The sequence below is a fragment of the Lynx canadensis genome, chromosome C1 (assembly GCF_007474595.2).
Source record: "Lynx canadensis isolate LIC74 chromosome C1, mLynCan4.pri.v2, whole genome shotgun sequence".
Taxonomy (NCBI): domain Eukaryota; kingdom Metazoa; phylum Chordata; class Mammalia; order Carnivora; family Felidae; genus Lynx; species Lynx canadensis.
Window position 1 is genome coordinate 202,370,832 of NC_044310.1, and position 11,205 is coordinate 202,382,036.

Below are 11,205 nucleotides of genomic sequence, written 5' to 3' on the forward strand. Positions count from 1 at the left end.
CGGGGCCGGGCGGCGCGTCCCTGGGGTGCCGGGGGCTGAAACCATCGAGAGGGAGGGCCAGAGAGTCATGGCGGTAAGGGGGCGGAGTGACGGGTTACTCCGAGCCACGCTGCTGGAGGCGCGAGCTGGGGTGTGGAAAGGGTTCGGGAAGGGGCTTCTGGGCGTCAGACAAGGGACGGGAGGGGGAAGGGCTTTGTCTGTGGCCTTCCACGCATAAGTATTTTGGCATTCTGGATTCTACTCTGAGCCTCAGCCGTGGTCTCGGGTGTCAGTTCACCGTCCCGCGTGCCTCGCGCACAGCAAAGTGGCAGGGGTCGGGAAGGTGTGCTAGAAACGATGTGACTTCCAATCCCTCGGGACCTTACAATCTAAAATTAGACTGGGTCACATTTTATTGGGGGAGAATTCGGGGAAAATGTCCGTGGAGGAAGCAGCAAATGGACAGGTGTTGAATTGGGGGAGAAGGAAGAGTCAATTAGAATGGGGATTCCGAGTAGAGAAGACCTGCCTGAGCAGAATTATACAACAGAGATTATTAGGCGCTAAGCAATGAAAGATAGGTAGGCCCTGTGTTGTGAAGGGTTTTGAGTACCAGGCAGAGGAGTTTTTACCTAATTCAGGGATCTGTTCAGAACAAGCCATTGGATTGAAGCAGACTGTATAAAGAAAGATCTGGATCCCTGTGTAGCAATTTGGTACGCCAAAGCCAGAGGTAGAGGCCCATTAAGATGACGTTTTAAGACTAAAATTAATTTTAAAGAGACAGTTTAGTCGTGAGGTAATAAAGGGCTAACTAAACAGGACATTAGGAATTGAGCATGTAAAGGAGAGGATATTTGAAGGGTATTACTCATGGTGGTAAGGCATGGGGTTACTGACAGGTCAGTGGAAGAGAGTAGCTTCATCCTCTGTTAACTCTGGGCAGTGGGCCCCTTTCTATCTCAGCTAGTCCCAGGGACCACAAAAATTCTGCCCATTATCCTGATGAGAAGATGGTTACATTGTTCTCTCATGTTTAAGGAATCTTTAGACCTCGTCCTCTGGCAGGAAATTGAACTATGAACAGGATAATGAAGGGCAAAATGGGAAGAGGGCCCTGAAGTCTCGGCCCTTGCATTCCAGCAGGACCTCCATCCCACAAAGGGAGGATATGGAAACACAGAACTGACCTGTCCTTCCTGCACCTGGCCTCTGTGGGAAGAAGGGATGAGGGTGACGAGGAATTGCAGAGTCCTTTCTAAACTAATCTGTTTTGTCCCATCTCCACTGCTCTCCACCCCCAGGTTTGAAAATGCGTCAGAGCCTGTAAGGTTCAGTGTTTCCCTCTCAAGATGCCCCTTTCAGACTTTATTCTGGCCCTGAAGGACAATCCCTACTTTGGGGCTGGATTTGGGCTTGTGGGTGTGGGCACAGCCCTGGCCCTGGCCCGGAAGGGTGCCCAGCTGGGCTTGGTGGCATTCCGGCGCCATTACATGATCACACTGGAAGTCCCTGCTCGAGACCGAAGCTATGCCTGGTTGCTTAGCTGGCTCACCCGCCACAGTACCCGTACTCAGCATCTCAGTGTTGAAACTTCATACCTTCAGCATGAGAGTGGGCGCATCTCCACTAAGTTTGAATTTGTCCCCAGCCCTGGAAACCACTTTATCTGGTAAGGTTGGGAGCCAGGGAGGGCTCTAAGAGTAGAAAGGAGAATGAGGGGAGCTGGATTTGACCCCCCATTCATTCACCTCATTGTGACCATTTTTATTCAGGTACCAAGGGAAATGGATCCGAGTGGAACGAAGCCGAGAGATGCAGATGATAGACTTGCAGACAGGGACTCCTTGGGAATCTGTCACCTTCACAGCTCTGGGCACTGACCGAAAGGTTTTCTTCAACATCCTGGAGGAAGGTGTGGGATAGCACGGGCTGCCTTTATGGCGAGGGGGGCGGGGGGGCAAGTTGCAAGAATAGGGGCATATGACGTCAGAGGAAGAGAAGCTTGGAGAGGAGGATCTTAGCCCATGAGACCAGAGGGAAGCTGTTTTGGCACAGGTCTGCCTAATAGCATGGCAAAGACGAATTACTGGCTTTGTCTTCTTTCCCCCTCTTAGCTCGAGAGCTAGCCTTGCAGCAGGAGGAAGGGAAGACGGTGATGTACACAGCCATGGGCTCTGAATGGCGCCCTTTTGGCTATCCACGCCGACGGCGGCCACTGAGTTCTGTGGTTCTAGAACAGGGTCTGGCTAACCGAATTGTCCGAGACATCCGGGAATTCATCGATAACCCCAAGTGGTACACTGACAGAGGTGAGAAGCCGCTGGGGTCTTGGCCAGGCTGTTTTTGATGTGGTGCTATAGTAAGGGAAAACAGGCTGGTCTCTGGTCATATGGGATGAATATGAAGCTCTAGCTTAATTCCCAGAGATGAAAGTTGGCCCCTAGGGTTAATTTCTTCCAGTACTGAGGTCATCAGGCCACTAGGGGGCAGGGCTGGTAATGAATGTGGACATTTGAAGTAGAGTACTTGAATTCATTTTAGGTCCTGATCATCTTGGCTGTATTCCTAGGCATTCCCTACAGACGTGGCTACCTGCTTTATGGGCCCCCTGGTTGTGGAAAAAGCAGTTTTATGTGAGTAGGGTCACATTTTCTCTTAATCCTTAAACTGGAGAAAAACTGAGCTGTGGGGTTGGAAAGGGAATTAAATGTGGAGACCCGGGAACATGATACACGTAGGACATGAGATGCCTTAAGATGGGGTGATAGAAGGGTTAGGTCTCTGAGACCCCACCCGTTATGGGGAGGACAAGTATTTGGGCCCAAGGACTGATTCCGGGTTGCCTGCCTGCTGTCATCCTGTCCTCCATAGCACAGCCCTGGCTGGGGAACTGGAGCACAGCATCTGCCTGCTGAGTCTCACGGACTCCAGCCTCTCTGATGACCGGCTCAACCACCTGCTGAGCGTGGCCCCGCAGCAGAGCCTGGTGCTCCTGGAAGATGTGGATGCAGCCTTTCTTAGCCGGGACCTAGCTGCAGAGAGTAAGTGAGGGGAGCTGAGGAAATGGGGAGCATTTCTAAGTGACGGTAAATGAGGTACAGGAGTGAGGAGCAGTGGAAGAAAGTGGAAATCCAGAGGGCTGATGGAGGACGCCTGAGTTGGCAACGAGAGTTCACAAGAGTCACTGATAAGTAGGGGAACGTGGTGGGGAGTAGAAGGTTTAAGTAGGGTTATGATCATCCACGTCTCTTTATCTCTGCCTTCCTCTAGACCCAGTCAAGTACCAAGGTCTAGGTCGTCTCACCTTCAGTGGACTGCTCAATGCCTTGGATGGTGTGGCTTCCACTGAGGCACGCATTGTGTTCATGACCACCAACCATGTTGACAGGTAAGAAGGGATGAGGCAATCTGAGACTGTGAGGCAGGACTCCCTGCCCCCTCGGTGCCTTGGGAGATCAGGAGGTTCAGAGAAACCATCATTTTAGGGGGTAGCAGTGGTACTTGTGCCTGTGATCCTGCTTTTGCTGCTCTTAGGCTGGACCCTGCACTGATCCGCCCTGGACGAGTAGACATGAAGGAGTACGTGGGCTACTGCTCACACTGGCAGCTGACTCAGATGTTCCAGAGGTTCTATCCAGGGCAAGCACCTTCCCTGGCCGAGGCCTTTGCAGAACGCGTCCTTCAAGTTACAACTCAGATCAGTCCTGCCCAGGTCCAGGGCTACTTCATGCTGTATAAAAATGACCCTGCAGGGGCAGTTCATAATGCTGAGTCTCTGAGGACGTGACAGGCTGGCCATGCTCAGCTCTTCTCTAGCTCAATAAACACCTGCCACACCGCTCTGGTCTCTGACCCCCTTCCTACCTCCCTGTATTGGTACTTGAATAAAAAGCAAGGACCTTCAGGCATCCAGCATACACAAGTGTTGGGGCATAAGCTAGGGCAAAGCAGAAAGAAAAGATACTATGGCAATCAGGGAAGTAGAGTCTTCCGTTTAAAAGGCATTCAATTAAAAAGAATGCATATGCATAAAAATGTGTGTGTGTGTGTACATAGTATATATATGTTATGTTCCCATATATTCTGCTTAAATGCTGGCTGGCCTCTACTAGTTTTCCTGAAACTCACACTAGCAGAGACGTCAGACCTGCCTTTACTCAGACCCTGATCTCTTGGGAAAACAGACTTTAGAGCAAAGTTAGGGCTATTCTGCCACACTCCAGTCTTGCCAGGAAGTCAGAAAAACCATACTGCACAAGCTAGGCGCTACTAAACAAAGAAGCCAAACAAGGCCAGATCTCTTTATTGCCCCCCTGCCGCCCCAAATCCCTGTCCCCCCACAGTACTGCTAGGAACCATCCTCAGACTCCAGGCTCAGGGGCTCCCTTCGAGTACCAGGACGATAGGCTCCCCGACCCCGAGGCAGGCGGGGGTAGGAAGAGCCCGGAGTCCGACCCTTGGAGCGCTCCCAGCGAGCACAGTCCCGAGTCCTGCGGGGTGGGGGACCCTGCCAAGTGCCAGGCCCCTTCTCTTGGGGAGGACCTTCAACCCCTTGGCTACAGGGTTCTGGCTTTAGGTCCATGGGCTCCTTGAGGGGCCCCTCGGGAGGTGGCAGTTCCTGGGTGTCATTGGTACCTTTGTGGGCATTGCACTCCCCTCCCTTTAGGTGCCTCCGTTCAGGCTGTCTCCAGGGGCCTCGACCGGCCCGGGGAGGATCTAGCATAGTTTTCGGGGTCTCGCCCAACCTTTGCTGATTTGGCCCAGCCCCTGGAATCTTCTCACACGTGTGCTGGGAGGCCATAGGCAGAGGAGCTGATAGGTCGGGTTGGGCAGTTGATGAGGTGGACAGTTCTGTGTCAAGGGCACTGGGTGGGTGGGATCCTCTGGAGGCATCTACAGCTGACTCTGGTTCCAAAGGGGCAGGAGGCTAGAAAGAAGTGAGCAGATACAGTGAGGGAGACGCAGTTCCCCAAAGCAGGGAACTGCAGGCCCCTTGCTCACTACTGGAGCTGACCACCATCAGCCTCAAGGGTAGAAGAGAGCTCACCCTCAGGGCCACTGTGGCAGACGCGTGCTGGTGGGAAGGTAGGTGGCATTAAGTGAGGACTGAGAAAGCCTTTCCTCACCTGCTGGAGGCTGATGAAGTACCGATTACGCTCAGCCTCAAGGTCGATGATACCCCCCCGCTCCTGCTGCCTTTGGTAGAGCCGCTTGCGCTCTTCTTGCTGGCGCAAGCTCTCTGCATTAGGCTGGTACAGCTCCTAGAGGGAAGCGAGCAGAATGACAAGGAGGAAAAAATAAACAGTAGAAGGCAGACTTGAACCTCTGCTCTTTCAGGATTGCCTCAGGAAATCTGCACAAGGTTCCTTTTTTCTCTGAGAGACAGAGGATGCGAGCGAGAGGGACAGAGGCAGAGAGGATCCCAAGCAGGCTCCACACTCAATGCAGTGCCCTGATTAAGGGCTCAATCCCATGACCCTGGGACCATGACCTGAGCTGAAATCAGGAGCCAGGTGCTCAACCGGCTGAGCCACAGGCACCCCCTGTACAAGGTTCTTGGGCTTGTCGCTCAGATGGGGCTCCCAAAGTCTTAGCCTAGTGGGGGCTACGGCTCTGCAGAGAGGTCCCAGGCTGGTCAAGCCCAATTCCCAAGATCCCATTCGAAGCGGACAAGATGCCATCCTTCCCTCCTTGGAGAATGCCATTATTTCTGGCTCAGATGAGAAGGGGGTTCCCTTACCATGGGCTGTTGAGGTTCGGGGGCTGCTTTCAGTGAGGCAAGATCATACACGAGGGGCTCTCTGCACACCGGACACTGCACACCGACTGCCTTCTAAAAACAGAGGAGCAATCAGAGCCCTGCTTCACAGCCCATGGTGCTCGCCAGCTGCCTAACCCAGTCAGCCAGCCTAATCCACACGGGGCTGGGACGAAGGGCAGAGGTACACCGTTCAGTAGTGAAGGATAGGACAGGAGTCATCTCCCTAGATGGAGATGTGGGAACTCTCTGAAACTACAGCAGTACATAGATATGTTTAAAAGAATGCCCTTTTTTTCTGGACAGAGGTGAGCTTTCATTAACCTCAAAGGTATCTGTGACCCTAAAAAGGTGAAGAGCCCCTGGAGTAGAGAGACAGAAAGGGTGTGACACAGGGGGTCAGGTGGGAGCAGGGGCTGGGGAGCTGACCTGCTTGGTTGCGGCATGCTGTCGTTCCTGCTCCTGTCCTTGCGCCTGGAGCTCATGCTCCATGTGCTGGATATACCGAGCAAGGCAGTGGCAGTGGAAGTAGTGGTAACAGGGGGTTTTGGTAAAGGCCTCCTTTTCCTGAAGGCAGGACAGACATCCAGCATGACATCAGAGCTCTCATGAGCCCTCCACTGCCCGTCCCAAGCAGACCCCAGGTCCCAAGAGAGAAACCCACCTGGAAACCGTACAGGCAGATGACACACTGGCCATGGGGGATGTTGTTATCTGTGAGAATTTCCTTCCCTTTCTGAAAGGAGAGAAGACACTGTTCAAACAGGGAGGCAGGGGCAAGAACTGTGAACAAAGCCTGTCTATTATTCCCAGGAGTGACTGGAGGGACTGTCTCCTATCAAGTCAATGTTACTTTGTGTTCATGAGTTTCTGTCTTGGTGAGGAAGGGAGGATTCACCAAGGGAGGAATCAATCCTCCGTGGCCCCGCCCATCCTCCAGAATCTACCCAGCTGCAAAATCCAATTTCATTATTTTTCCACTCATTAAATCACTTTTAATGTGTCTCGGGGATGAAAGTAATACACCTTCAGAGAACAAAATGTTCAATTAAAACGTATCTTCTGGGAGGTGTTCCTAGGTTAAACCCCTCTGAGTATCACTCCCACCCAAAAGTCTGTTCTGGAGTCAGCCTTCAGAAAGAAAGTCAAAGCATGGACAACCCAAACAGAGAACTCAGGTATCAAGTTAGGCAATGAACTAACACATCTGCACTGCTGTCTGAATAGCTAATACTCTGGAATTCTGCAAAGTTCAAAGTGGCATTGTGGAGGCTGGGCTCAGGAGCACTACAATGGTCTCAGCCCACTCTCTGACTCTGGGCCGCCCACCTTCATTCTCTTCTAAACATTTTTTCTCAAAACTCGAAGTTAAGGAAAACAAGACTGTACTTATTGTGTGTTTTTAATCTCAAGCAACAGAAATTATCTGTGTATGTGAACGTGTAGCTCTATGTGTTCGCTGTGTGTTGTTAATTTCATCGGGGTAGAAACTCTGAACCATGATTTTCTCAGTCAGTTCCAAGGGCAGGTGAGCCTTCAAATGTTCATTTGTGGCTAGATCCTCTAAGCAAGGCCCCTATCTCTTGCTACTTTCAGCCACCAATGCCAAGAGAATGCACTGAAATGGAATAAAAAAATCCAAGTTAAAGAGAAAAAGTAATTTTCAAGATACTGGCATAGGCAACTTGGGGAAGCTACAGAACTGTCTTTTTTTTGGGGGGGGGTATTCTCAGAAACAGAAGAAAACCTTATTTTTCTGGATTTAGGCCTTACCTAAACAAGGACTAAATTAATGACTCCAGACATATTTAAGATTCTAGGCCCATTACCTCCCTTGAGAGAAACTGCTCTAGCAGTTTCCCAAGCCAGGACACCTCTTACCTCGATGAGTTCATAGAGCATGGCAGTACCCAGCCCAGCATTGGCCACATGGCTCAGTGCCTGCGAAATCCTAAAAAGGGCAAAGCAAACATTAGGCCTGCCCCCTCCCCTCACCAGACTGAGCTGTATCTCCTTTTCCCTTCTCTGAACTGTCCAACTTACTTGTGGATCTGTTCATCTGAGAGTCCTCGGGGGTTACGGATAGAGATCTGTGGCACCTCATTGGGGTACTAGTGGGAGAGAATAACAAGTTACTGCTAAAGCACTCCACCTCAGGGCCTCTCCCCTTCCTCTCTTTGCTACCATAAAGTAGGGGCCTCACCTGTGCTGGGACCTGAAGCACCAGAGTGAAGCAGACATACTGTGAATCCTGATCTTCTGCCGTGGCAGGGTGCAGGGTAATGTAGATTTCCCATGGTGAAGATCTGCAAATGGATAAGTGGGGACCTGGGATGTGACTAGGCAGGAGTTTGAGGACTGGGGAAAATGGAGGTGAGACAGTAAAGTGGGTGGAGGAAGTGAGCACTGGGCTCTTTGTTTTGGAGATTAAAGGAATAGTCTTTTGGGGCGCCTGGGTGGCGCAGTCGGTTAAGCGTCCGACTTCAGCCAGGTCACGATCTCGCGGTCCGTGAGTTCGAGCCCCGCGTCGGGCTCTGGGCTGATGGCTCAGAGCCTGGAGCCTGTTTCCGATTCTGTGTCTCCCTCTCTCTCTGCCCCTCCCCCGTTCATGCTCTGTCTCTCTCTGTCCCAAAAATAAATAAACGTTGAAAAAAAAAAAAAATAAAGGAATAGTCTTTGTCTCCAGGAGAGCAACATTTTCTCTGGATCAAGGCTCACGGATTCTCCACGGAATCCTCTCATTACTAAGGGGACTCCTGCCCACCTCTAGTTGAATACGTACCTTCCATTTCCTTTAACCACCTGTAGTTCATCCAGATAGATAGACTCTAACACCTCGACTTCAGAGGGAAGTACCCTAGAGAGACAGGGGGAGATTGACTCACCATTACAGCTCTCCCTGTTAAAGCCTGCTAAAGCCAATGAAGGCTGGCTTTGTAGAAAACTGGCACTCTACCTGAGTGCATTCTCTTGCTAACCTCCATAAAAATGGGGGAAATATGTTTTAAGCTGTCAAGTGGCCAGGAAGGAAGCATGGAAGTTATTCTGTCAACAGTTGAGGAAATGGATTCCCAGGAAGGTGAAATAACTAGCTCAAATATCAAAGTTTAACAGAGGCAGAACTAGAACCAGAGCCAGGTTCCCTGACCTCCTTTTTAAGTTCCATCGCACTGTTGATTGGCCATCTATCTGACCCAGAAATATCACGTCCATTGATTACCAACACCGCTCCTGGATTCCCCTACACCACTGTTCACATGGGTCCCAGTGTCTACACATACTGCCAGTATCAGTCACCCTAAGCCTATTCAAAAAGAGATACCAAGAAAAAGAGATAAAGGCCATGATACAAAAGAGCCACCAACTTTGGAGTAACAGGTACCAGTCACTTACCAGTTACATGATCTAAGTAATTATCTCTGTAAGCTTGAGTCAACCTACCATATATAATACCACCTACTCTCTAGGGTTAAAGAATAAAAGGTTATTTATGTAAAGTACCTAATAATATCTTGGCCACAGTAGCTAGCCTATGTCCTCTTTTCTCCTATTGGTATATAACTTTCTCCCTTAAAAGGAAAGAAGGAAGGATGTAGTTAATATTCAGTGTATTCATGACCCTTGTTGTTTGGCTGATCTAGATCAACCTGTTTAGGTCAGGATCTGGTGGTCAAATGTAAATGAGAGGACATACATATTTAATCCTAGAAACAGCAGTTGTAATGCCATTGAAGATGAGTGGCTGGGTTGAGTCCGTAGCTCTACCCAGGCAATGCATGTAAAAATGCATTCTTGGTTTCCTTTCTATAGTTATTGTTCCCTCTTCATCAAGAGCAGGTCTGCCCTAGCATGACCTATATATTACTGGCTCTCAAACTTTCTTTTTAAGTCTTAGAGGCCTCAAAATATAAAATAGGTAACAGTGGAGTACTTTGGTTGACATGAGTGTGGGAGTCTCAGAGCATCACAAGCCAGCTGCTACCCTTTCCATGGCTCAAAGTGTCTCCTCCAAATCTTAAAGTTCCCCTGAAGAGGGTTGAAAAACCATGAGCCTAGATGGTCTCAATAAAGGCCAACACAGGCTGGGCTCCCTGAACCAATGAAACACTGACATATAACCTCCATTAAGAGGCCCTTCAATACTTCACCCCACCATAGCTGTGACTTGCCCTGGATGTGAGGGATGGGATGGGATGGTGGTAAGGTGGTGGCCAAAAAAAGGGCGGGGGAGATTATAAGAGTGCTAGTCCTAAAAACATAAGATTTGGAGTCAGATAACTTGGATTCCTAGTCATAACTATGTACCTTTTTAGCAAATCGATTTGCCTCTTCAGGCCTCATCTAGTCCCACTAGATGCCCCATCTAGTGCCCACACCTCAGTTATTAATGAAAAGAAGGCTTTTATATAGGTTACAAATCCATCGTGATCCTCTCAACTATTCTATGAGGTAGATGCCACACCCACTTTTTTACATCTGAGTACACTGACTCACAGAAGCTAGGTGGCCTGGTTAGCATCACCCAGCTAATAAAATGTGGAGTGAACCCACATTTATCTTATTTCCAAATCCCGGAGTCCTTCCAGGTTTTGGTCTCTTGTTGAGAACGTTTGAGAGAGAGAAGGACTAGGAGAGCATTTTGTGAGGTGTAAAGCTTTATTCAGACAATAGTCCTCATTAGTGCTAGCGGGGAGGGAGAAGGTCGAGGAAAGCCTCGGCGGAACTAGGCTGATCCAAGGGGAAAGAGGGACGTGAGCTGGAGGACATCATCCTGGGAAGTAAAAAGCGGCGGGGAGGGGGGGAGGTGTGTGTGCTGATAAACAGGCATCCTCCGGGACCCTGGGCAAATCCACTTCAGGGGAGAAGAGGGGATCGAGCCAGACAAGGCGCAGCCCGAGCTGGCCTGGGCGGCGCAGATCCTGTCTCCTCTCCATCAGATCAGCGCCTCTCCACCCTCCCGCTCCCCAGTGCAGAAGCTCTCTGAGACATGTCAGCGTCTCTGCCATCCCTTATCCCTCGCTCCGCCCCACGCGCCCGCCATACGGACCGTCCGCGACCACTGCCAGTCCCCCGGACCGGATCCAGGCGGCCAGCCAAAGCCCATGCCCCCAAAGTTACCAGTCCTCCTCCCCGGCAGCTGCCGACGCAGACGCCGCCATGTCTTCTCCGGCCCACAGCCGGAACCGGAAATACTCTCGGGGAAGTCGGAGGCTGCAGGTTAAGGGAGGGAACGAGGGAGGGTGGCTACGGGCCGTTTCTAGGCAACCATAGACTCCAGGTCCTTAGTGGGTCCTGATGGCCAAGAGAGGGATCGGAAGTGCCCTAGAAAGTGCCTGTGGGTGGTCCGACGACTCTCCAATACTTCTGAACGCCTTTGTCCTCTGAACCTCTCTGACCAGTTCCAGCGAGCACATGTGGTAACAATGGGAGTCTAAAGAGAAAGGCAGCGGGGGTGGAGAAGAATT

At 50.7% G+C, this 11,205-nt stretch overlaps 2 protein-coding genes across 4 annotated transcripts; one reads left to right on the forward strand and one right to left on the reverse strand.

The window, feature by feature from the left end:
* On the forward strand, nt 1-3,821 carry LOC115520520 (mitochondrial chaperone BCS1). Of its 2 annotated transcripts, none has more exons than XM_030324962.1 (8): nt 1-73; nt 1,284-1,651; nt 1,755-1,894; nt 2,097-2,291; nt 2,552-2,615; nt 2,854-3,023; nt 3,253-3,370; nt 3,517-3,821. In XM_030324962.1, the coding sequence occupies exons 2-8, from the start codon at nt 1,332-1,334 to the stop codon at nt 3,767-3,769; spliced, it is 1,260 nt and encodes a 419-aa protein (XP_030180822.1). In that variant the 5' UTR covers nt 1-73; nt 1,284-1,331; the 3' UTR covers nt 3,770-3,821. The 2 variants fall into 2 exon arrangements, with proteins under 2 accessions (XP_030180822.1, XP_030180823.1); XM_030324963.1 differs by lacking the exon at nt 1-73 and adding an exon at nt 81-130.
* Nucleotides 3,822-4,252: 431 nt separating this feature from the next.
* RNF25 (ring finger protein 25) lies at nt 4,253-10,923 on the reverse strand. Of its 2 annotated transcripts, none has more exons than XM_030326653.1 (10): nt 10,859-10,923; nt 8,523-8,597; nt 7,944-8,046; nt 7,784-7,851; nt 7,622-7,691; nt 6,405-6,476; nt 6,170-6,307; nt 5,723-5,812; nt 5,109-5,243; nt 4,253-4,909 (listed from the first exon to the last, which is right to left on the reverse strand). In XM_030326653.1, the coding sequence occupies exons 1-10, from the start codon at nt 10,897-10,899 to the stop codon at nt 4,331-4,333; spliced, it is 1,371 nt and encodes a 456-aa protein (XP_030182513.1). In that variant the 5' UTR covers nt 10,900-10,923; the 3' UTR covers nt 4,253-4,330. The 2 variants fall into 2 exon arrangements, with proteins under 2 accessions (XP_030182513.1, XP_030182512.1); XM_030326652.1 differs by having other exon boundaries at nt 5,723-5,815.
* Nucleotides 10,924-11,205: the final 282 nt, after the last annotated feature.

Bases quoted from the DNA above. Each gene is read 5' to 3' on its own strand.
- LOC115520520 (XM_030324962.1), top strand. From the start codon at position 1,332: ATGCCCCTTTCAGACTTTATTCTGGCCCTGAAGGACAATCCCTACTTT. The intron at 1,652-1,754 runs GTAAGGTTGGGA...ATTTTTATTCAG, and splicing joins CCTGGAAACCACTTTATCTG to GTACCAAGGGAAATGGATCC. The intron at 2,292-2,551 runs GTGAGAAGCCGC...CTGTATTCCTAG, and splicing joins CAAGTGGTACACTGACAGAG to GCATTCCCTACAGACGTGGC.
- RNF25 (XM_030326652.1), bottom strand. From the start codon at position 10,899: ATGGCGGCGTCTGCGTCGGCAGCTGCCGGGGAGGAGGACTG. The intron at 6,477-7,621 runs GTAAGAGGTGTC...CTCTCCTTTCAG, and splicing joins TGCTCTATGAACTCATCGAG to AAAGGGAAGGAAATTCTCAC. The intron at 4,910-5,108 runs GTGAGGAAAGGC...ACTTCTTTCTAG, and splicing joins ACTTCATCAGCCTCCAGCAG to CCTCCTGCCCCTTTGGAACC.